This window comes from Chinchilla lanigera, unplaced genomic scaffold, assembly GCF_000276665.1.
Source record: "Chinchilla lanigera isolate Chin_1 unplaced genomic scaffold, ChiLan1.0 scaffold00023, whole genome shotgun sequence".
Lineage (NCBI taxonomy): Eukaryota > Metazoa > Chordata > Mammalia > Rodentia > Chinchillidae > Chinchilla > Chinchilla lanigera.
The window spans coordinates 1527993-1553071 of record NW_004955424.1 but is presented as its reverse complement, the minus strand read 5'-3'; the positions used below and the strand labels follow the sequence as shown (position 1 = coordinate 1553071).

Genomic DNA, 25079 nt, shown 5'->3' with positions numbered 1-25079 from the left:
TACAGATTCTACAGATAGGACAATAAAGGAAAATTATGAACACCTTTGTGCCTATAATTTAACAATTTGGGCCTCAGGATATAGTTCAGTGGTAGAATACATGGATTCAATTCCCACAAAAAATATATATAAAAATTTAACAACTTAGGTGAAACGGGCAGATCCTTGAAAAACATGACTATTAAAGCTCCTTCAAGATCAAATTTAACAAAAAGAAGAAGAAGCAAACCACAGTGGTTCTTTCTTGCATGGATGGTCCACCCTCAAGCTATAAGGTGTACTTCTTTTCCTCCATACTTTTCTTGGCCTAAATTTGCTCTGCAGAGCCTGTTTCTTTTCCTACCTTTTAAATAACTTTGCTACCATTAAAAAAAAGAAATCAAAATGTGAATTGTCTTCTATCTATATTTTGGTCCATTTTGTGCTTCTATAATAAAATACTGTTCCACAGACCAGGCAATTTATAAAGAACAGAAATTTATTTCTTCCCGAGTACTAGTGGCTGAAATCCAAAAGAGTGGGAATAAGACATGTGGTGTGTTCCTGCTGCATAATTCCATGGTGGAAGGGCAAAGCAGGTAGAGTATATTGTAATGGTTGATACATTGTGTCAACTTGAGAAGTTTAGAAGTATAACTTAGCAGGGGGCGACGGTCCTTACTTGGTAAACATACTGAGTTTGTGGAAGACTAGTACAGGGAGACGGCATGGGGTAGCCAGCATACAACCTAAGGGAAGGAGAGGCTTGCTTTCCCTCACTTTTTGCTCTTGTTGCTTTTGCTGTCCTGCCTATGTGCCACGCCATCCTGCCTTGGACCCAGCTGATTATGGACTGAAACCTCCACACACTGAGCTAAGTAAACCTTTCCTTCTTTAATTCTAGGTGTCTGGTATTTTGTCTCAGCAATGAGAGAAAAGTAACTACGATAGTATATAAACTCAATCTTTTATAATTGCCTCTTAAAAAGCCTACTTTTTTTCCCTTTGCTTTTCTTTTTCTGAGGTGCTGGGATCAAACTGACACATGCTAGACAAGTACTCTACCACTGAGCTATATACCTAGCCCAAGGTCTCACTTCCTAATAGTGCTACAGTGTGGATCAAGTTTCCAACACAGGAACTTTGGGGAAACCCATTCAAACCACAGCAACCTATTAAAGAAACAGAAATTTAGTAAACAAAATCTAAAATTTTATAAATCAAGTAAAACTATTTGTAAAGTAAAAACAAAACACCACCCTCCAAAAAAAAAAAAAAAAAAAACCCAAGCAAAAAACCCCAAAATCTTTCTCATAACGAAACTCTAGGCCTAGGTGCCTTCACTGCTAAATTCCACCAAACATTTAGGGAAGAAATAATACCAACATTACACAAATTCTTTAAAGAAAACTGAAATAGGGGAATACCTCCTGACTCATTCTATAATACCTGATGCCTTGATAATAAAACAAGAGATAATCACAAGAAAACTATAGATCAACATCCCTCATGAACTCAGATGCAAAAACTATTCAAAACAAAAATTAGCAAGTGGAGTTCAACACTATATAAAAACCAGTGACCAGATAATGTTCATCCCACTATTAAATCTTTTTTTTTGGGGGGGGTTATCAGGAATCGAACTCAGGACCTCTAGCTTGCAAGGCAGGGACTGCACCCTTGAGCTACATCCCCAGCCCCCATAATAAACCATAGCAACTGAAAACCAGTCAAATCTCAGGTTCACAGACTTAAAAAAATTATACTACCAAGAAGATCTTAGAGATGATCAAACTGAACCCCCATTATTATGAAGGAACCAAGATTCACATAGCTAACTAGAAGTTGACTCTTAAAGGCTGAACTTGAAGGCCAGCCAAAAGCAGAGCAATATAATTTATTGTATTTCATTATTTGATTACCAAGTAACCACTATTTGGTTATTCAGAAGAATTATAGTATGATGATTTTAGAGTTGAAAAGTCTTAGGTTTGAATCCTAGTTCTGGCTCCAATAGCTCTGAGCATCTACTCTTAACTTTTCTAAGTCTCAGAATTACTATTTGTTAATGAGCAGTAATTAACTGTAGGTTGGTTGTGCGTATTAAATCAGATAAAGTATCCAATGTGTTCAGCTAAGCACTTGGCATAACCCAACAAACATTATTATTCCTATCAGTTACTACACTTGGATTATGAGCACACCAAGTTTAAATTACAAGCCAAGAACAGAAACCATGAACCTACTACTCTAATAGACCTTTCCTTGAACTACACAGACCTAGGGACTCCAAATAAAGGGAGAGTCAGATATTGTGTATATATATATATATGTGTGTGTGTGTGTGTGTGTGTGTGTGTGTGTGTGTGTGTGTACACACTGGAGACTGAACCCAGGGGTCTTGCTAAGTCAACAAGCTGCCCACACTTGTGATCTTCCAGCATTAGCCTCTCAGACTACTCTTGATTGACTGCCCATTCCCATTTCCCATTTTTATGGACAGCAGTCCCTCCCCCTGCACCCCAGTTACCTGCTTTCCTGTCCACAGGGGTAAAGGCTTCAGGATGGCAGGAGGAAGGAGCTTCACACGCCCCACTTTGTCGGTGAGTCCTCGGTACACCAGCTCCATATACTGTTCCCGGTTGAAAAAGCAACCTCGAATAGTCATGTTTGCTCCTGAAACCATGTGGTCTTGGATCAATCCCGCCAATGGCTGCCCATCCTACAAATCAAAACAGACAAGAAAAGAAGAACAAAGACAAGTTTTAAGTCACACTCTAATTCCTAATCATCTGCTTGGAAGCCGCCTTTTAGAAAGAGCCTTCCCATACTGTCCCACTCATGTCCACACTAGGCCTGTTCTTGGAAACAAACTGCCTCCCAAATCATGAGACCAGGCTCACCACTAGCTTCTACTTTTGCCATTTGCCATTGCCCTGTCTCTAACTGCTTCACACTCATCCAGTTCTCCAAGCCTTCTCTACTTAGTCCCATCTGGTTCTAGTTATTCTAGCAGATTTTTGGCATTTATGCATAAATTTGGTCTGGCTGCTGTTAGCTGTGTTCTTGTTTTTATACTTTGGTTTTATGCTTTAGTGTTTTTCACACATTTCTGGCCTAGTTCTCCTGTAAATCGGTCATCCATTCAACAAATATTTATTGAGAGCCTACTGTATGCTTAGGCACTGGGAAGACCTTTTTGATGAGGATGAGCCAAATAGTAAACACATGATTAGATAAACATACAATCACAAAGCACTTTAAATGCCGCAGAAGGAAATCACAGGCTGGGTCATAAAATAAATTGGCAGGGTGGTGTTCAGGATAGGTCTCTCTGAGGGGCAATAGTACAGCTGTGGCCTGAGGGGTGACTTGGAGTCAGCCAGCTCAGGAAGGGAGGAGTTGAGCCACAGCTTTTTGGACTGAGCTATCAGAGGGCCTTGATGTTCATGACTGTGGGAGGAAAGAACGTCTACTGTTAGTATCTCTGCACAATACTGCATGGGGTTTAGGGTGGGCCCTTGAAAAAGACTGTTATCTACCAAATCCTAAAACCAACGGGTTTTACAGAAACTCCAGATTTGGTGGGCACATTCATTTCATGTGACGTTTTCACAGCCTCTGTGATCCCCAGACTCTTGGACCTTTTCTGTCAGGTCTGTGTTCATGGCAACCAAAGGCTCACTAAAGCAAAAATAGCTCTGATCACTGACCTTCTGGAAGAAGTAGTCTTGCAAACTTTTCCATGTTTACAGGAATTTGAGAAAAACCTGGGCATAGATCTAAAGATTGTTATTCTTTGATTATTTGTTAAATAGTAGCCAATACTATGGCCATGTTTCATCACTAAGGCTAAAGGAACTCACAAATGCTGTCATGCAGAAGTGAAAGGAATTTAACCACATGTACTAATTCAAATGCTAAAAAGGGTTCTTGTCAAATGATCTAATTCACGGTGATGGGCTCTATGTAAACTCAGAGATAATTATTATCATTATTTTTTTTTTTTTTGGTTTTTCTCCGGTACCAGGAACCGAACTCACGACCTTGTGCTTGCCAGGCAAGCACTTCTGCCGCTGAGCTAAATCCCCAGCCCCGAGATAATTATTATAGATGGGCATAAATATGCAAGGCATGATCAAATGGCATACACAGCCCTTCCTATGAAGGCTTTGAGCTATTAACAAAAATAAAAAAAAATTACACTCCACATTTTGTTCCAAAGATGGTCTTGTTTTGCTTGTGGGAAAAATCTAAACCAGTATTATGCATTTGACTCATCCCACAGTCTTTGGGGGCAGATACAGATCTTTTTTTCCTTTTACTTTCTTCCTTTAAAGAGCATAATTACCAGTTATGTGATATAGTCAGTGTTTTCTGTGTCCAGATTCTCTCATGACTAGAAAATCAGTTAAAGGGCTAAACTGTTTTCAATGCGATAACCATGAATTCCAGGGACGAATGCTGATTGAAGCAATTATTAGGGGTCTACTTATAATTCTCAATATCCTAAATCCTGTTTAGGATTATAAAAAACACCTCTGAATCAAAATTCCAAAAAATTGTCAGCTATCCTATTCCACTTAACGTCACAGCAAAATGCCATTAAAATTAATGTTTTCTATCAGAATGTCTGGAGAATATTTTGTGTCTTGAATTCTCCAGCTAAGTAGAAGTTAGGAAACTATGTCTCAAGCTTTGTTTAAAAACTTTTTACAAAGCATTGGTTCTCAATCAGTACAATGAACAGAAGGGGAAAAATTCTCAAAGAGAGATAAATGAAAATTTGGAGGCTGAGGCAGGTAGATCACTGTGAGTTTGAGACCAGCCTTTGCTATTTGGCCTGAACTGCACATTGAGACCTTGTCTCAAAAAGAGAAGAAAAAAGACAAGAAAAAAAAAAGAAGAAAATTTGTTTCTTAGAAAAGAAATACCTACAGTTCATCTCATACTTTAGATGATAACCCAAAACTTTACTTGATATATATAGCCAACAATAAAATATATTTTAATGTGGTATTGTAGTTAGTTAAGAAAGAGAATTCAGAAATGGAGAATAGAAATAAAGCTACAATAATAAAAATGACCAAATCACCTAGTGTGATTGTGTCCCTGAGTTCAACTTCTAGTACCACAAGAAAAAGAGAATGCTCACAATAAGTTGGCTTTCTCAGTTTAACCAAACCAACTCTTGTTCTCTTAGGACTTAAGCCACCAAAGACATGCTGCATTTTTATAGCTATTAGCAAAAATAAGGATCCCACATCTTGGCATTTATACTAATGACTCAGAATTTATCAAGAATCAAAAGGTTAACTTTACTTCAGACAAAAGAAACTGACTGAAAGTGAATGTTCATCTCATCCCCGAAGTTTTTTTTTTTCCTTTTCAACAAATTAACTTATTGATACAAGCTCTTTTACCTGGCTTCTGCTTGTCTCTCTTAAGTGTAAGCCCAACCTAAAACTCACAGCATGCGAGCACATGACAAGGCTCATTTAAATAGGCCAGCACACTCTGCAGAACACAACATGAGCAGGAAGCCGCCTATTACTTGGCACTTAATCAACGAACATCCAACCTCACTGGTCTGAGGGTCGCAGAATCCTCAACTCCCCACATAGCTAAAGATCCTGGGTCCCTTTGCCAGCAGAAGTCCACTTGCTGCTCCCTGGTAGTCCCCGCCGATGAAATGGGACTGACTCTAGCTGGAGCAGTACCAGGAGCTGCATTCTGCCCCAGGCCCTCACCCAGCCCCAGCCTGAGTCCTACCTGTCAAGTGAAGCTACGAGCACACACAGCTGAGCATCAAGGCTCAGGAGTCCAAAGGTGCTGGGTCTGAGTTCTGGCCTCATTACTGACTGTCAAGTTACCCTCTTAGTGTTTCTTCATCTGAAGATGGAACCCACCTCATAAGGTCACTGCAAGGCCTACATAAGAAAATGTGGTGCCTGAGGCCCGCACCCTGCTGAATAAGTGGTGGTTTCTATTGGCACCATTCCTACTGCTGTCATTATTGACATGAAAAGTTGAAAAGCTATTCTTCACATTAGCAAAATTGTATTTTCTAATTCCCAAGTGATCTGACTGGGTCCATAACCCTTTCTTCCTGCTTTTTATCCCTCAGATAGTTAACAGACCACTGAGGTGGGCAGAGAAGGAACAGTTCAACTCAAACTGGCTCCTGCCTGAGCCAGTTTAACTCAGGGGCATCTGGTGGGAAAATGCCCTGGGTGGGACACTGGGCTCCTGCCTAACTCCTCGGTGGCAGGTGGCTAATGGGGCAGAGATTTTCCAAGGGGTATAGGGTGGTACTTGGTGCTGATCATCTGAGAAGCACCCAGTGCTCCCTAGGTACACAGCTATTAATCTCTGCAGCAGAACTAACCCCATGAAGATTCTTTAAGTATAAAATGTGGACATTAATAGCACCTACCTCTAAGAGCTGTGGGCAAGGTGAAATGCCTAGTCTCCAAAGTGTTTTACCCACTTTCAGATGCCATGACAATCCAAATGAATTGTTTAGCTGTGAATCACTGTGATGTAAATCGCTTAAACTCGAAAAGGCATAGAACAGTGGTGGCAAAGCAAAGCCAAGCATGCCTCGGCAGGCTCTTTGTGTTACTGAAAGCTCTAGTCACTGGCCTAGCAATTTGGGCAGGTGGTGAGGGGTAACTAGGGACTGGAACATGCTCCACCCTTTCTCCTGCAGCCTGGCTCTTTCCCTGCTCAGCCCCCCATGAGCACAGGCCAGCAAGGGCCCCTTGCACAAGCTGCCTGGCCAGCTGAGGTGGGAGGAACACTCTTCCTGTGTGTTTGGACAATAGTGACCACCTGGGGCTGCTAGAGAAAGAAGGGATGCAAAGAGGAGACCCTTCATGGCCTACAAAAGGTACCTGATCTGGCCCTTTGGGGTTAAATTACCTCTTAAAACTCATGCTTGTCAGAAGTCAAAGGACCAAAGTCAAATGTGATCATTTTGGATGCTAATGTTTGCCAGATGCCAATCAGTTATATAATCCACACGTAAGTTTCCAACTCCAGACTTATACAGAACTTGGCTTTTTGGCATGGCCATCATAATGGCCAAAAACTACCTAGAAGAAACTAGGACCCTCTGATCCATGTGGCCACTGCCCACTAACACCAAGAGCTGGTGAAGGTCTGGGTTCAAGGTGCCAAGACATACTGCAATGGACCATGGCAAGGCTTCAAGGTCAGATCTATTTTCTGTTTTTCGAGATAGGGTCTCACTATGTAGTTCAAGCTGGGCTTACTCAGTAGTCTATACGGGCCTCAAACTCATGGCAATTCTCTTGCCTCAGCCCCGCAAGTCCTAGGATTATTACAGGCATGCACCACCTTGCCTATTCAGACTTACCTTGGGAACAAGGTATTGCTGATCAGTGCAGGCCAAAACATAGGCCTCAGCCCGGCCCAGCTCACTCTGGGGGAAATGAGCATTCATCTCATCTCCATCAAAGTCAGCATTGTATGCCTTGCAGTTGGCATAGTGCAGCCGTAGGACTTTTTCTTCAGGCAGGATGCGGGCGAGGTGGGCCTGGATGGAAGGTCTGTGCAGGGTAGGCTGTCGGTTCAGCAGGAGAATGTCCCCATTCCTCACGTGCCGGCACACCTGGGGACAGAGTGGAGGGCAGGTGGTTGATCAGCAGGAATCCCAGCATCACTGCTGTACCTTCTGAAGGCACACCTAACACTGGCCAGAGTGGGTTCTGCCCATCTCATGTCCTAGTCAACTAAATGCCAGGGGATTTTTAGCTTGCAGTAAAACCTTAGAAATCTATGAGAAATACTTCCCAAGCCCTTGAGTCCTGGCCCTACACAGCCTGTCCTCACTTTGGTCTCAGAGGTACAAGGAACAGCCAAGGCCATAGGTCTCTGTCCAGTAATTACAGTCTTTGTCAGAGATGCACAGCCTTCCCAAAGTCCTGGGCTCCTCTGAGAATTAACCTTAAGAATGAAATGGAAACAACTCCTGAAGGCTCAACACCTGTGTGTAACCACAAAGTCCTTGGGTTTGAAAAACTTGGCAGAAATAGCAAATTTCCCCATGGCCACACGTGAGCATGTGATTCTAAATACCAAGTCCATGTTTCAGAAACAATTAGCCCAAGTTCATACAGCAGAGCCAGGAGTACAAATCAGGGTTCTTGATTCCCGCTTAATGTTCTCAGAAAACACTTCAATGCATTTTTAAAAATTTGTAAGAAGTGTAAACTGCAACAATACTTTGGAAAATAGTTTGAAAATAGCCACTAGATCATCTGAACACATTTCCTTTTTAGTCTTTCACAAGAGAAATAAAAAGCACCAAAGCAAGATTACATGAATATATGTTCATACAGCAGTATTTATGGTAGCAAAAAGTAGAAATAATCTGACTACCTTACAGAAGGGGCAATAAATCATAGTGTATCTATACTACAGAATGTTATGCAATGATGAAAAGGTTAATAAGTTAAATATATACATGTCTGGAAATGATGGTAACAAAGTATTATAGCAAAGAAAAAGAAACCCAAGCCAGGCACAGTGGTGCATGCCTGGAGGTTAAAGCAGGAGGATGAAAAATTTGAGGTCAGCCAGCCTGGGCTACCTAGTGAGTTCAAGATTAGGGCCAGGGATGTACCTCAGCAGCACAGCACTTGCCTGGCAAGCACAAGGTCCTGAGTTCGATTCCCAGTACCAAAAAAAACCCAAACAGCCAGGACCACGAGTGAGAACCTATCCTCCCCACCCCCAATCTAGGTAGCATGTAAGGAGACCGGATAAAGCAATTTAAAATCCATCTCAACTCTGTAAATGGAAAAAAGTAGCTGGGGTCCTTCAGCTATTACTACAGTCTTGGGAGAACAGGCCCATGAGAAAATAGTAAGGCACCTTAAGCTTTATACATCTCAGTATTGTTTCTCTTATATGAATGTGTACTTCTATAAAAGTTTGAAAAAGATCTTCAATTACTTTTAAAGAAAGCAAGAAAAATTGTACAAGAGATATGCTCATGTGGCAGAGGGGGGGACATACAAGATACAGATAAACTTAAAGAATAAGAGAAAAAAAACCCCAAAAAACCGTAAGTCATTTTACCCTTCAAAGACAACCACTGTTCACTTTTTCCCCTAACAAATCTGCAGTCAGTCACGTCCTGACAGAACACCTTTTCCACGAAGCTCATGTTACTATGAGGCTTGCTGAGCTTTTTACTATCTTATATTAACTACCAGGCTTCCTATATAACGAAGGTAATGACACCTCAAGTTTTTGCAATAAGAGAATGAACCCAAAGCCTTGCTGATTCTAGGCAAGCACTTTTCCACTGAACTATGTCCACAGTCCTTTAAGTTTTTAAATTTAAAGACGGTTAATTTGCATAGACTGGCAGCAAACTTGCAATCCTCCTGCCTCATCCTCTCTAGTAGCTGGGATTACAGGTGTGCTGTTCGCCTCAGACACATTGAGCACCCTCTTCCCCAGCAGCCCAGAGAATTACTGAGACTTGGGGATATCTCACTCCATCCCAGATCTCCTCTAAGCTACAGCAGATATAAGACTAACAGAAGCAACAGACTGCTCCAAGTCTAGTGTCTTCTTACACCTGGGCTAAAAGTTCCTTCAAGCTTTTACTTATTACTTAAATAAAAGGCAGTCCGAAAAATACCTACCATGGAGTCTTTTTGCTCTCTAATGAATTCAACTCCCCCATCCCTAAGTCCCACGTTTCCAAGGAGACTTGAACTCTTGAGGATTCCCATGAGCATCTACCCAGGACACCGGCTGCTGCCTGCGTCACACAGCCGAAAGTCTTCTTTCTTTAGCCTCTCAAGGGAGAAGCTGCCCAGACCTGTGGCCCAGGCCCAAAATCCCAGGCTGGGCCTAGAATCTGAGCCTAGCAAATTCACGACATCCTCCAGCATAAGCAAATGCACTGCAGCTGGGAAGGTACACAGGCCAGTCTGGCAGGCACCAGCCAATCCAAACAGAAGCCCTGGAGCACAGGGCATTCCCCTTGCCAACCCAAACCCGAGATCCTTCCTTTCTCTTGTCTCTAAATAAATACTTCAGTGAAAATTAGTGTGCCCCAGTGCCCGGGTCAGAGTTTCCAGAGCTAGGCCCAGGGCCAAAGGCCTACTTCTGGCAGCTGCTGGGCAGGGAAACGAGCCTAGGCTGTCCCTGCCACTTCCTCTCTTCTTTACGAGGCCCAGGGAAGGGCCAGAGGTTTCCACCTCACAGGGGAACAGAACCTTTGGTCAACCTTCCCCCTTCTCACCTCATCTGTAGTTCATCCTAACAGAATCTTGGTTTCTCCTTCCTACTCACCACCCCCAGCCCTTCAGCCCTGTCCTCATCAACATGTAACAAACTGACCAACACCCACACACTCTTGCTTTCTGGATGCCCCTACCTTGGGCTGCGGTGCATAGCATATCCTGCCCTTGAACTCCTGGGATATAGAGGCTCTTAGGCTGACAGGTGGTGCACACAGTGATGACACAACAAAATGAAGGCCACAGCCTCCGAGAGATGAGGGTGGACACTGGGCAGAATGTAGCAGAACAGCCTGCAGGCTGCCCACTTTTATTTATAAATAAAGTTTTATTGGCACACAGCAGTTCACATTCACCTACACATGCTTTCACATAACACCGAAGAGCTGAGTAGTTACAACAGGGCCCATCTGGCCAGAGAGCCTGAGGTATTTACTACCTTACCATAGGGGAAAAAGGACTTCTCTGAGACCTGAAGCAACAGTGGAGTTAGCTGTGCGGGTGGGGAAGGGCAAAGTGTTCCAAGCACAGAAAGAACTAAAATCAAAACCAAACCGAGAATGAGTCCACTGATAGGGACTGGATAAATGAAGAGCTTGAAGGCTGGGTTGAGAGGTGAGGCCAGCAAGCAAACCAGGGACAATCTGAGGACTCGTGAATCTGCTCAGGATCTGAAGTCAAGTGGAAAGACAACCAACTGGACCACCATCATTTGATCTCACAGGGCTCAGGAGGTCTCACTCACTACTCAGGAGCACAGAGCAGGCAGGGAGGCCAACCTCCCTCTCCTGAGCTGACCCCTGCCCGACACCCTTAACCTAAGTTCCCTTGTGCCTGTGCTTCATCCTCACACCCCAATAATTTCAGAAACCCCTATATCCTTTTGCTTTTCCTTCTAAATGTCCTTAGCTCATGTATGTTTCCCTATCACAAAGGCCCTAAGACCTGGCCACCTCCAGCTGGTTCACTGGTGACCTGCACTTGACCCTGAAGGACCCCACAACCGCAAGTGAGCAACAGATGCAGACACAAAATAAGCAAACTCAACCCTTCCCCTCCTTCCCTTCTCTCTTGCTTCTACATTCCGGTCCTCCCCACTTCCTTCTCTCTCCCCAAGTACTCTGCGTTCAAAGAGTTTAACTCTTTCAATAGCTTTTTCTTAACTCTACAGTGCCTACATCTATGTCCCAAATTTCCTACGAGCCTAAAAATAAACCTGAATCAATGCACAAGAAAACAACTGAGCAGGTGACCTCATCTGATGTCTGCACATGCCCTGTCACCAAAGCAGACTTGACTGGGTATGGAGTTACTGCTCTACCTGAGGACAGCTGTGAGAACCAGGAAATCAAAGAGGACAGGCTCACAGTGCTGCTGTCAATGGGGAAGAACAGCAGGAACCAGTGGGGTTCTCAACTAGGCCAAGAATGTGTCATTTTCCCCTGTCTCCCCAAAGCTCCCTCAAGGCTGTTGGAAACTTGTGTAGCTTGAACCCATTACTAAAGAAGAGCTATTTAGTCAGTGGGCATGACAGGTCAGAGAGCAAGAAGAGGTCTCAGAGCTGCACAGATAGGTAGGAAAATACATTCAACTACCTCTTGCCTCTGGGCAGTCACTTCTAAGTTAAAATCAAATCCATTTCACTCTGACAACGTCTGCCTCTAATTAGGGGTCTTCTGCTACTTCCCCTCAGTGGGTAGGCTACTGTGGGACACAGCTACAAATGCAGTCATGTGTTGATCTCATGCCCTTAGCAACACAGTGAATCAATCATGCACTTTCTAGCGGAACTCACAAAGAGCTTTGTAACACAGCCCTAAGAGCAGGAATTCAGTCACCCAAATGGAAGCATTAGTTAAAACTTCCAGTTATTAGCTATCACTGGCACCACACATCACCTTCACAGACACTAATTCAGTGTGAAGAGTGGGAGCATGTAAACCTCACAAGCTCCAGGGATGTTGCCACTTTAGATCTGAGAGCTGCAGTTTGAGTGGCAACTGTGAGGAGCCAGATAGTAGATACCTGCGCCCCTGGCCCAACCTGTCCACTACTCACAATTTTTGTTCCCTGGGGCTTAGGCGTCCCTGTGGCTGGTGTCAGGAGCTGTTTGGCCACCGCTTCCCGCTGGGCTATGTCCGCGGTGCTCAGGGCTGTGCGGCTGCCATCCTCGTTGATGACCATGGAGGCTCCAGGGTGCACGTTTGGGCCGTTGATGACTGCCTGCCTCAGTTCCTGGACGTTCCAGGGGGTCACTGGCTGAGGGTAGGTCAGTTTTGTGGCAAATACCTACAAGTGAAGAGTGTGTACAGACATTCAGGGTGGGCACAGAAAGGTCAAAGGGATCCAAAACCTGAGTCAACAGGATGCGTAACTTTTTCTTCTGTTGAGCTGTCTGCCTGAGGAAGGCCCTTGGGCGAGCAATGCAGCACCCAGCCTGTCTTCTCCACAGAGCCATGTTGCCAGGCTTGCCCCCTAAGGAATAGAGACTGGGCCTCCTTTTCCAGCAGTCTGAGCATTTGAAATGCAGTTGCAGTTAATGCATTAATCCTTTTTCACGCATTCTAAAACTTTACCCTTTCCTCATGACCAACAGATTCAAAGTCCCCAAAGAAGGGAACACAGCATGGGACACATGCTTGAGACAGGTGGCAATACCTGTCCCTGAACACCACCGCTCTCTTCTCTACCCTAGCAGACATTGCTAACTGAACACGGCACCCACCCTGAGCCTAGACGTGGCCTCAGAAACCCTCGCCTTAACCATCCCAGCAGCCACTGCCATCAGGGTGCTGCCTGAGAAGAAACAGATTTGCAGTTCTGCTAAGAAAATGCAGCATAGTCAGCTGAAGGCCTACAACACTCTCCAAGAAAAATGAGTTCCCTGGTTAAGATTCTGAGCTACCAAATATTACAAACTCCCTTCATGCCTGAAGAGCATGCAAATCCGTCAAAGACTCAAGCATGTCCTCCATAAAGGGGTGTGACCAACTTTCTGCAGATCTCTGTTTAACAGCACTTTGAGAGGCCTCTCCCTGGCTACCCTTTTCCCCGCACCTCCCAGTCTCTCAGCCTAATTTTTGCTAATCCATTTACTGTCTCACAGAGTACTGATGTACATACTTGTTTATTCAGTTTGTCTCTGCTACTGGAACACGGGTTTGCAATCTGACTCAATACTGGTCTCTAGCTCACTGCCCAGGCTTACCTCATTCATCTCCCTGCTTGTCTGACACATCCTAACAGTGCTACATGGGAAGCATATGCTACGAGGGGCTGCGGGGCAGTTTCACTGGCTCTTCTCTTCCCAGCCATCCTGTGAGTAAAACCACCTGGCCTCTATGACCCTGAGATTGGGGCAGGCTGGAGGTGGACAGAGGGGTGACTTCAGAGGGTCTCCTCAGAGAACAAGCCATCACCAAATGAACCCAGACTCAAGAGAAGTCTAGAAAGAATTCTTTAAAGGTAGAAAGTGAAGCTGTACTAGAGTTCTCTCCTGAGACTGGGACATTCTAGGCACCATGAGGCCGAAGTCAGCAGGGGCAGCCCCTGCCTCTGTCTAGAAAGGGCCTTTCCTCCCAGGGCCTCAGACTCAGGAAGGTCACACAGTGCTTCTCCCTTGCCACCTGGACGAGCTTTCGTTGCAGTTTCCAGTGGGCACAGGACTGATGCTGTCCTGCCTCATCTCCTGACAACCACGCTCTTGCCTAGACCTAGGAATCTCAAGTGCGCTCAAGAGAATCAGAGTACCAGAGCTGCGCTCATTACCAGTAATCCCAAGAGAGGCTGGAGGGTGGTGTGTGAGGAAATGAGACTGCACGGAGGGAATTAAACCATCTTCACAATATTGACCTCAAGGCCCATTAAGGAGAAGCTGACTGAAGGGCTGCTGCTAATGAGCACCAGTCTGAACTGGAGGGGGAGAAAAGGAAGCTGGCTTGCCAAGGGAACGCTAATGGGTGAATGGGGTGGGCCAGTGACCTCAAGGGGGAACTGGGAGATAGGCAATGCCCAACAACACGCACACACCTCCTCTCTGGGGGCCTTCTCTAACCCCTCACCCTGCTACGTAACCAAGGTTACACGTTCCTGCCCAGTTCCTGTCGTCTGTCATGTTCTCAACTGAATGAGGAAGGTTTAAAGACTAGGCCGAGAGGGGCAGGAAGATATGTGAGCAGAGTGTAAAACACCCTGCCCTAAGCAACCCGCTACCCTGGGCAGGGGTCTCCCCTCTGGGTAGGTGGCAAGGCCTGGCAAGGAGAGTTACACCATGCTGCAGCCCAAGTACTTCCCTCATGGGCTCTCCCTTCCTGAGGAAGGGGCAGAAGCTTCCACACCTGAGCCATTCCAACCTGCCACACACCCTGTCGTCGGCCCTCTCTGGCACTCTCATCCACCGCCCACCAGCAGCGAATGAGCCTCTCCCCAAACACACACCATGGGAATGCCGATTTCATTGGTGCTGATGTACATGTCGGGACAAATGACCGAGCGGGCCGCATAGTCTACTCGCTTTCCCATCATGTGTTTTCGGAATAGGCCTTCCTTCTTCTCTAGGATCTGTATGGAGCAAAAAGGTCCATAGAAAACATTTTTTAAAAACACAGTTATGTTTATTGTTTTCTTGTTTTAATACAAATGTCTATTATTTATGCTCTTTAGTGATGCAAAGCCAATTTATTGCTCACCTGTCTAATGCCAGGGAACTTTTCCATCATTAATTTGTCCATCTCACTATCAAACACAATGTTAACGTGGCTCTGAAGGCGAATCCAAATGTTGTAAAGTTTGTCTGTGAAAGACTGGCCAGGCAGCAAACTTAGAAAGGACCGATCCATAGCAACTGAAGAGTCTTTTTCCTGGAAAGATAAAACAAAGAAAACAGGTTTGTAGAAAAAAAAAAAAATACAAAAATTCTGTCTTGGTTTCTTACCCAGCACGTAAGAAACATTTTCTGATAAAAAATGAGCTCTGAATCTGACAGCTCAATGGCACAGTGCTAATTAATAAATCATGTAAATATGTATCAGTGAGACATCAGGCCCATTAAATATATACCAGCCTGTCTCTTTCCAGTAGTCAAATGAACTCAAAATTTATATGCAGCCTCCTTTCTTAAGATACTGCTCAAGTCTCCTTCTATTTAGTTCCTAACATTTTACTTCTGAAGTCCTGTTATCCTGCCAGATAACCAAATCTAATACGGAATTTCACCTTTATTTATGCTTTAATTTTTTTTTTTTTTCCAGTACTGGGAATCGAACTCACGACCTTGTGCTTGCCAGGCTGTGCCACTGAGCTAAATCCCCAGCCCCTTATTTATGCTTTTAGAAAAATTTAATCCAATATACTCATAACAATTATGATATGGGAACCAAGTGGTTTATGTCAAGTTACCTGCTGAACCCCAAGCCTGAGTATTTAACCATTCCTTTTTATTTGTCTTTTTGAGACAGGGTCTTGCTGTGCAGTCCAGGAGGGACTTGTGCTCACTTTGTAGCCCAGGCTGATCTCAAACTTGCAATGATCCTCCTGCCTCAGCCTCCCGAGTGCTGGGATTACAGGCAGGCGCCACCATGCCCTGCCTAATCATTCCTTTTAAGTATTTCTGCCCTGACCCTGTCTTTTTTTTTCTCTCTCCACCTGCCCAGGAAGAGAAATACAGGGCTTAGGCTGCCTTAAAGCGCCACCTACTGGCTTCATCTGACCTAGGCAACAGCTGTCCCATGTCCTCCAGCGTCCGTCAACAAGAAAAGAAACCTACCACTGTGTTGAGGGTGACAAGGACCAGAATGTTGTTTTGTTCTCCACAGACCAAGCCCCTTTTTTTTCCACAAAGGTCTGCCCCTATTTTCAAGGGACATCAAATCAGAACTCTCAGACCTGGTCATTAGCTCTATCCTATAGTCTTCCTCCCTAAATTGGACTAACCTCATAGGACAGATCTTTTATATTGAGAATCTCTTACATGCATACCAACGTTAGCCACTCAGAAAACTAAGCAAATCCAGAGAAATCTCCAAGAGAAAGACTGCAGTACCAGCTTGTAATAGGTCAGCGTGACAGTGGGTCTGCCCCAGCAGCTGGCAGGGAGTCTGGGAGTCCTGTCTAACCAAGGATGGAGACAGCTATTTCCGTTTGCCTCCACAGCATCATTGGGCTGGGAAAGGTCTCAGTGCCGCAGCATGTTTTCTGAGTGCCCAATTCATCTTTATAACCACTAAAGACCCAGCACAGGGCTACAGACATTGAAGGGGCTCAGGAGTCAGGTGAGAGTCTTATTCTGGGAAATGCCCGCTTTACAACACTGCCTTCCTAGCCCCAGTGCCAGACACTTCACAGAGCCCAAAACAAAGCCAGCTGACGTGAGTTCTATATTGTGACTGATGGGGCACATTCTAACAGCCCAGAGAAGCCAGACTGTTTCTTTTTAGAGCTGCTAGCTGCTGGTGACAGAACAGCCTAGTGTGAAATGTCACCATAAACCTTACATATCTTACAGTAGAGAGGAATCCAAGAAATTAAAGCGACTCAACTAAGGCTCTCCCAGAACAGCTGTTAGTAGCACTGAGACCAGAGCTGAGACCTTTCCACGCTCAGCCCCACATCTGTCCCTCTGATGTTAACTAGAACTGCTCTAAACTCTCAGCTCCCACTGAGGATGCCAAAAGCATCTAGTCAGCACTGCTGTATCACCCGCAGTGTCTGTGTCCACACTGCACTGGGTCAGAACGAAGCATGCGGTTGGTGACATGAGCACACAGGTAGCCCTGACCTCATCTGTGGCAAGTGCTGCCACGTCAGTGGGCAGCTTCTGTTCCTGGGCCATCAAGGCCAGAAGCTTCCGGATCAGAACTATGTCCTTCATGACAGCTTGCAAATTCACCGTCTGGCCATTGGTAAACATCTGGTCCCCAAGGCGATTGACAGGGCGATACCTGCAGGGGCACAAAGAGAATCAAGGGATGTTTAGCATGAAGGAAGGGTTGGGTTCTTCAGCCTCTTCCCCTGCTGACTGTAAGCCATATACCTTCCCACGCTCGAAACTACAACCAACCGTCCTCTTCTGTTTGCAATAATAGAAGCAAGGACTCCCCCCATGTGTGACTTGGAGCTGGAGCTGTTTGGTTTCTCCGTGCCCTTAGCCACGCTTCCCCAAAGGTCCTTCTTTAATTCCGCAGCCAACCCTTTTAAATTAAGTAAAGGGCATTACCTGGAGGGCGGCACCACTATGAAATCCAGAAAGAACACACTGGGGTTGAATCTGGACTCTATGCCAACATCATCCAGTCCCAAAAAAAGGTAATTGAGAAAGAATCCTGTGTTTGAAATGAACCAAAGAGACCATTTAAATTTCGATGTAAAGGTATGGGAAGACAGGTACAAAAATATTACTGCTTGACAAGAAAATCACAATAGAGGGTAACATATAGAGTAAAATCACATTATTTTCCTTGATGACAGTGCAGGAACAACAGGGCTAAACCAGGGACCTGATGGAATGCAGGGTAAGAACAAAACAAAGCCTTCCCTTGTTTTTGATTACTTTCCTGTATTATCAGGCTAAAAGACACATATGCAAGTATTTATTACTTTGACATTTATACAAAAAATTTGTTTAAAAAAAAAAAAAAAATCAACCCAAAATAAAGGTAGCATCCTTAAAATAAAACAAAACCAAAAACATCCTCTACACGATACTGCCAATTGGGGATGTTCTGTGGATCCAAGATGTATTTTGGGTTTCGGGTAACCTAAAAAGTCGTGCAATAAGCCAGACATGGTAGGGCACGCTGAGGCAGGAGGATGGCAAATGCAAGGTCAGCCTGCACTATACAGTAGGACTCTGCCACAAAAAAACCAAAAAACAAATCACAGAGAAAAATTAATAAAATGTGCTAGGGGCCTGTGACAGAAACGATCATATTAAGTTATATGTTCTTTTTTTTTGATATCCCTTTAAGAACATGTTCATCCTAAGTGATTATCATTCTACAGAGATCAGAGCTGGTGTTCCAGAACACACTCTCAGAGGATGGGCATGAGGGCTTGAATCTAATCCATAGGTTTTGTTATATACTCAAAAGGGAAGGGAGGATTTCCTTAGCTGTAGGGAACCGAAATGGATACAAATCCTAATAAAGAAAAAAGACTTTAGGTTTTGATTCACAGAATGAATTCCCATAGAAATATTCCAAGAGCCTTTTATCTATGAACATTTAAAAGAAGGTGAGCTCTAGTGAGCCTTCTAGACGTATGCCAAACTGTATTAAGCAAATGGATATGTGACTGTCATATAACCAGGTCAGTTACAGTAACTGGTAAGGTCATAGTGCTGGATCTGTAATGCCTCAAATTCACTGTACCCTAATGTCTGTTCCAAAGCTATGGGCAGACTTTGGGAGAGAACTACAATGATCACAGCTTCTAAAAAAATTATAACAGTAAGGCAAGAGAAATAAGTCACGGAAATTAAAGCCGGGAGAAGAAAAGGGTACTCTTTTTAGCCTGGCACAGCACCTTCATTCTTCCAAATGGCACCAAGATGTTCCCGGGCACTGCTGGGTGTCAGGTATCCTCGTTTTCCCATCTGAGCTTCCTCAATTCCTGGAGTTGGAGGTCGGGGAATAAAAGCACAATAAATCAGTAACAAGTACTTCTCTTTCAGTAGGATTTACCAATTCTTTGTCCTTACTCTGAAAAGCCCAAACTTAACCACAAAAACCAATCTCTAGAAGAGCATATTCTCAGTCCTGGTTTCCCCCTTAATGTAATTTTTAGAGTAAAGAAAACAAAAGTAGTTAACATATAAAACCTGGAAAGCAGAGCAAAAGAAAACATTACCCACTATCTCACCACATTAACATAACTGTCCCACTTTTTGGTTTGTGTTTTGTAGTTCTAGGCATTGAACCCAAGGCCTTTCGTATCCTAAGCAAACACTCTTCCACTAAGCTACACCTCAAGCCCTATCACTTTTGTATACTTTTTTCCCCAGTCCTTTAGTTGATGCAAGTGTTTTACACAGTTGTAATCTTAAATGTGTATTTATTTTGAACACTGCTTTGTTCATTTGGTATCCTGTGAATATTCTGCCTATCATTTTTAATGGCTGTATGACATTTCATACAGCTGTTACCTAATTTATTTAACCATATTCTCACATTTGGATATTTGGATTAATTCTTTTTTTTTTTTTTGCTGCTGTAAGTAACCTTGTATTACATATGGCTTTGCCCAAAAGACTTAAAGGAGGAGAACCATGGGTAAATGAGTACAAACATGTCTATGAACAAATAGATATCTACATTCTTTTCACAAACACCATACTGGGATATGAGGAATAGATGGAGCTTCGTTTCTTAAGACTAGGCAAGATCACTCTGGGAATCTGGCTAGAGTGGAGTCCCCAACCCTAGGGCCATGGACTAGGACAGGTCTGATGCCTGTTAGCAACTGGACAGCAGATAAAGAAGTCAGCAGGCCTCATCTGTATTTACAGCTGCTCACCATCACTCACATTAACCCCTGAACTCTGCCTCCTGCCAGATCAGCAGGGGCATTAGATTCTCTTAGGAGGATGAACCCTATTGTGACTTTTACACGTGAGGGATCTAGGTTGCATAGTCTTATGAGAACCTAATTCCAAAATCCCACCACTGCTACCACCAGCACCCAATCTGTGGAAAAACTGTCTTCAACCAGTCCTCACTGTCAAAAAGATTGGGGTCTGCTATTTTACAGAAATCTCTAGTTTGGAGGGGAAAAAAAAAAACAAAGAAATCTCTTGTTTGGATAACAATAGCTGCACCATAAATTTGTTTAACCAATTTCTATTAACAGGCCATTGAAGCATGTCCAAACTATTTAAGCAATGTTGTGGGTACTCTAATTCCTTAGTATAAAGTGACAGAAATGGAATTGCTAAATCAAGGAATCTGCACATTTAGTTTTCATATCTTTAATAGCAAAATATTTGAACCAATTAATGCAAATGAAGAGAGTGTGGATATGCAAAGAGCAGCTCTGACCTTCAGAGAGAACCACGTTAGAAAGCTATGTATGTTCAGTGGGAAAAAAATCAGACCGTATTAACCTAAACAATTTTGTGAGCATTTCTGGAAATGAATACTTGTACTTTCTCACTAACCATGTCTGAAGGGCTGTGGAAGACTGGTTGGATCTCCCCAGCTCGTGTCCCAGAAGTGCCCTCATTGCTGTTCAGGTCACCCTTAAGGCACACAGAGGTTCGGTCACGGGATCTTAAGAACCAGAAGACACCTCAAGAGGCCACCTTCAAGGGGAGCTGCACCTGTTCCTAACAAGGCTCAACAGCGTGCAACAAAGAAACCTGCCTAGCTCGAATTTTAGAGCATTTCAAATATGCATTTATTTCAGCTGTAACAGGTGCAATTGCAAAGTGGGTTTGGAGGTTACATGACCTGGGAAAAGTGGATTTCCACAGGTGGGAATGTCTTGGCTGCCAGAATTCTTATTCTAAATGCTAATGTGCTCAAGGGCTTTGGGGAACTCCCTGGAGCTACACAGCTTTTCATGGCTCTCCTCCTGGATCACCAGTCCGTGGGGACTATTTAAGCAGAGGCCTCACTTCTCCACTCTCTCTGGTGTGAGGAACATGGCCCGACCATACTAAGGATGATCACTTGCTGTCAGAGTTAATGGTCTGTCACCTGCAGTCTCCTCAGAAAGTAGGGGCCACAAGGTCAAATCCCCATCTTGGCACCACGGTACCCCACAAACATAGCCATTGGCATAATGTCAAATGTCCAAAAACTAAATGTTTGTTAAATACAACAGCCCAACTCTGGAGTTGATGAAGATACTGTACACACGTTTCCACTGTGAGATAATGTCTTATTCTTATGGCTACAGGGAAAGGTCACCTCAGAAGAATGGATTTGGCAAAGGCACTACTTAAGACTACTTAACTGCTGGACATCTGCCCCACAGAGGAGTCACTTTCCAGCATTCTGTCTTTGTTTTCATTCTATTAGCATGTTTCAGGGCACCGTACGGGCTACAACAGCAATTTCCAACTAGTGTTAAGGGAAAATTGTGTTAAGAGATATTTACAGGCAAGCAAGAGAAAATATAATCCTGTGCTATTCACTGTTTATTAAATAAAGTGAAGCAGGCTTTGTTTGTTTTGTGGTCCTGGGGAATTAAACCAGGGCCTTGTACATGCTAGGCAAATGCTCTACCACCGAGTTACAACCTCAGCCTGTAAGAAGGCTTTCTAAATGCAGTGGTATCCTTGATTGGATCCTAGAACACAAAAAGGTCATTAGTGAAAAAAACTAATAAACCTCAAATAAAATCTGTCAGATAATTCATTGTACCATGCCAATGTTAAATTTTGTTAAGTTTTGACATATGCTCCTAAAGTGCTACATTAGGGGAAACTGAGTGTATAGGAAGTCTAATGTTTGCTACTTCTCTGTGGAAAAACTGGTATTATTCCAAAATAAAGCTTCTTTAAAAATAATAAATAGGGCAGGGCATTGTGGCACATGCCTCAGGAGCCTGAGGCAGGAGGATCACTGTAAGTTTGAGGCCACTGTGGGCAATATAGTGAGTTCAATGCCAGTCTGGACTACACAGCAAGATCCTGTCTCAAAAACAAAATGAAAGATTTGGTCAGGCCTGATAGCATATGACTGTAATTCCAGTACTCTGGGAGGCTGAGGAGGGAGGACCGAAAGTTCAAGCCAGAGCCAGGTGTGGTGGCACATGCCTGTAATCCCAGCAATGGGAGGTTGAGGCAGGAGGATTGTTTTGAGTTCGAGACCGGCCTGGGCTACAAAGTGAGCTCAAGGACAGCCTGAACTGCATAGCGAGACTCTGTCTCAAAATGACAAAAAAACCACAAACACAAAAACAAAAGAAGTTCAAGCCAATCCTGGGCAATTTAGTGAGACTACTGTCGCAAAATAAAAAATGGCTGGAGATAAAGCACTGCGCGCAGGCCCCTGGGTTCAATCTTGGAAAAAGAACAAAAAACAAAAACTCCACAAAAAACAAGTCTGATGTTATTTCACCCTTGCCAGAGTTATTAGTACAAATGACATCTCTAGGAAGGATACTTATTTCCTTGCTTGTTTCATATTCTTAAGCCCTGGGGGAAAAAAATCCCTTATCTTCCATGTACAATTTCCTCTGCTCTAGGCAAGAGGTTTTGATACTGCTGGGATATGGGTTAGAAACTGAAGCTTCAGGAAGTAGCTTTTTCCAAGCCATGCAGAGTATATACCAGGGCCACTGTCAATCATAGATTGTCCTTCTTCTACCCTAGTAGGTTGATTATATGATTAACAAACCAACAGTTAACCTCTACAGAATACATACATGGCAGAAGCTGGTATTGGTACTTCACACAAATATCTTATTTAATCCTTACCTCTTTAGAACAAAAATCAAGAAAACACATTTAAACAAGCCTATTAGTACCAATGTTTTAATAAAGTGAGAATGGTCAGTCTCAAACTTTCTCCCTTAGTAATCCTGAAGGTACAGCAGTCTAGACTACCTCTAGGGGCTTCAGGGAACATCCACGTGCAACCAATACATGGTGCTAACATTCTACTGACTGGAAGTCTTAAAAATTATTCACCCACATTTTAATCCATGCTTTCTTTACAATTAAATGTTACAACATATTTGCCTGATAAAATTTTGTATTTCTTATTCAAACATCTTCCAGAGAAACAGCCACTTGAGGCCAGAGATACCTGTGGAGTAGGTATCTACTGCCTCATTAAACAGCCCTGCCCACCAGTTCCCTAGGGTGAGAAGCCCGCACACTGTCCCTGTGCTGACCCAAACATGCAGCGAGGGAACATGTGGTAAAGAGGGCTCGTATTCTCAAGGCTCACAGTGCATCTGATGGCCATACCTGAGATATGGTCAGTGCGCACCTGCCAGCCCCCAAGTTGCTTACCCAGGGGCTCTGTGTCCTTCTGGTCAGACTTCTTGTGTACTATGGACGGATATGTGACTGTCAGCTTGCTGTTGTGCTCCTTTCGGACAACTGACCGCCCAGTCCTGCACATAAAGACAGGTGTGATTGAAGAGAGAAACAAATCCCCATGTGACAGGGAACAATAGCTCTGAGTGACTAGCCAGAGCCTTCTTACCTAGGGAAAGAGAAAGGCAGTGCCCTGATACTCACTTGCAGTGGGGACACCGCTTCGCTGTCATGTGTGCTTTCCAGAAGTAAGCAATGAGTCTGCTCCTGCTCTCACACACATTCTTCACCTGTTAAAAGTCAGAGGGCTCTGGTGTGTCATTTTGAGGAAAACCCAATGTGTATTCATTCTATGGCTTTTAAGTTTTATTTTTAATTAGCAGAAACTACCTTTACTTTCTTAGATAAAATTTGCCAGAGACTAGGGTGATGCTCAGTGGTAGAGGCCCTGACACCACCAAAACAAAACACAACAGTCCCCTGATACAGCCAAGCTGTGCCAATTACTGAATGTCTCCTTTACAGCTTCATTTCTCATTCATAGTAAAGAATAATCACAGTAACTACCTCAGACAGCTGTTACTAAGAGATCATCAGTGTAGTACTACAGGTCTAGAAATACAGTAAATACTCAGTAACTGCTGGTTACTGCTGATTGTAAAACAAACCTCTCAGGATGCAGCTGGATTCCCAGCCTGCTGCCTCCCTCAGATGAACCTAGAGCTGAGGAAGGTATAGTGACAGTGGCTCTGTGCATGGCTGCAAATAGGTTTCACCTGGGAGCTTCTGTAAGTCAACATGGGCCCCACCCTAGACCAACTGAATCAGAACCTCTGGTGTAAAACCTCGGCAGGAGGTGAATCTCACTTCAAGACTGTGGTTGATTATCCACCCACTTCATTACACAGGTGCTATGGGGTGGGGGGAAACTGAGGTAACAGTGGTTTAAAGAGTGCTGGAAAAAGACGAAAAGGACATAAGACACTGTTCTCAAAGTCGACACTATACCTAGATAGCCTAACATCATCTAATTATCTCACTGGTCCTGCAGTAGAGATGAGAAAACAGTTACTTAGGGGAAGATGCAGAACTTGAAAGGTCAGACTCCTCAGAGGAAAAATTGGGATTTAAACTCAGGTCTATCTTCAGGAGCCAAAATCATATGCAAATGACATTACACAGAGAACTGTGATAATTACACTGAAAACAGGCTTATAGGAAAACAGATGGTGAGAACTCACGTGTGCTCCCTGCGCCCCCAAGAGGTTGTTCTGTACAATTTTTGTTGTGTATTGTTCTAATTCTTCTTGAATTTCAAAGGCAGAAGGATCAGCATTTTCTTCTAGAAACTGAAAACGAAGAAAACTGTGTTAAGTCCAATAAAGTCAGAACGTGTCTGATATGCACCACCCGAGGCTAGCTGCTCCATGGGTAAGAAATTAGTCTGAAGGGAGAAAAAGAAACCATGACTAACTACAACAGAATATCCTGCTTCCAATGATGTGCACTGCATTACTCAGACCAAATCTAAGAGTAGAAAGAACCAAAATGGGATAAAATAGTTCAAAAATCTTAATGCTCAGAAGTACTGATAAGACAAACCGGGCCAAACTGAAGGGCAGACAGAAACCTCTCAAGGTCAAGCGTATGTGGGCTGCTGCTGGACACTGCAGGGTGTCACTCAGTACACCACATGCCTCTGTGGATGATACTGGCATGGATGTCCGTAAGGCTCCCTAGAGCCCTGTGACATGGCAGGCCTGGCCTTGGGCACACTTTCTAATTCCAAGTTTTTACTTTAAAGCCCTCAAACAGGGGCTGGGGATTTA

At 43.9% G+C, this 25079-nt stretch overlaps 1 protein-coding gene across 2 annotated transcripts in view; it reads right to left on the bottom strand.

The window, feature by feature from the left end:
* The window catches only part of Polr1a (polymerase (RNA) I polypeptide A, 194kDa), an 87134-nt gene that overhangs the window by 41997 nt on the left and 20058 nt on the right, over positions 1-25079 (bottom strand). For both annotated transcript variants that reach the window (XM_005385408.1, XM_005385411.1), the window contains exons 4-14: positions 24492-24599; positions 23455-23540; positions 23224-23327; positions 18786-18872; positions 17479-17584; positions 17041-17203; positions 14954-15124; positions 14703-14825; positions 12324-12554; positions 7361-7615; positions 2510-2701 (exon numbers count right to left, since the gene is read on the bottom strand). In XM_005385408.1, coding sequence (XP_005385465.1) covers positions 2510-2701; positions 7361-7615; positions 12324-12554; positions 14703-14825; positions 14954-15124; positions 17041-17203; positions 17479-17584; positions 18786-18872; positions 23224-23327; positions 23455-23540; positions 24492-24599 — 1626 coding nt within the window. The remainder of the gene's footprint in view (positions 1-2509; positions 2702-7360; positions 7616-12323; positions 12555-14702; positions 14826-14953; positions 15125-17040; positions 17204-17478; positions 17585-18785; positions 18873-23223; positions 23328-23454; positions 23541-24491; positions 24600-25079) is intronic.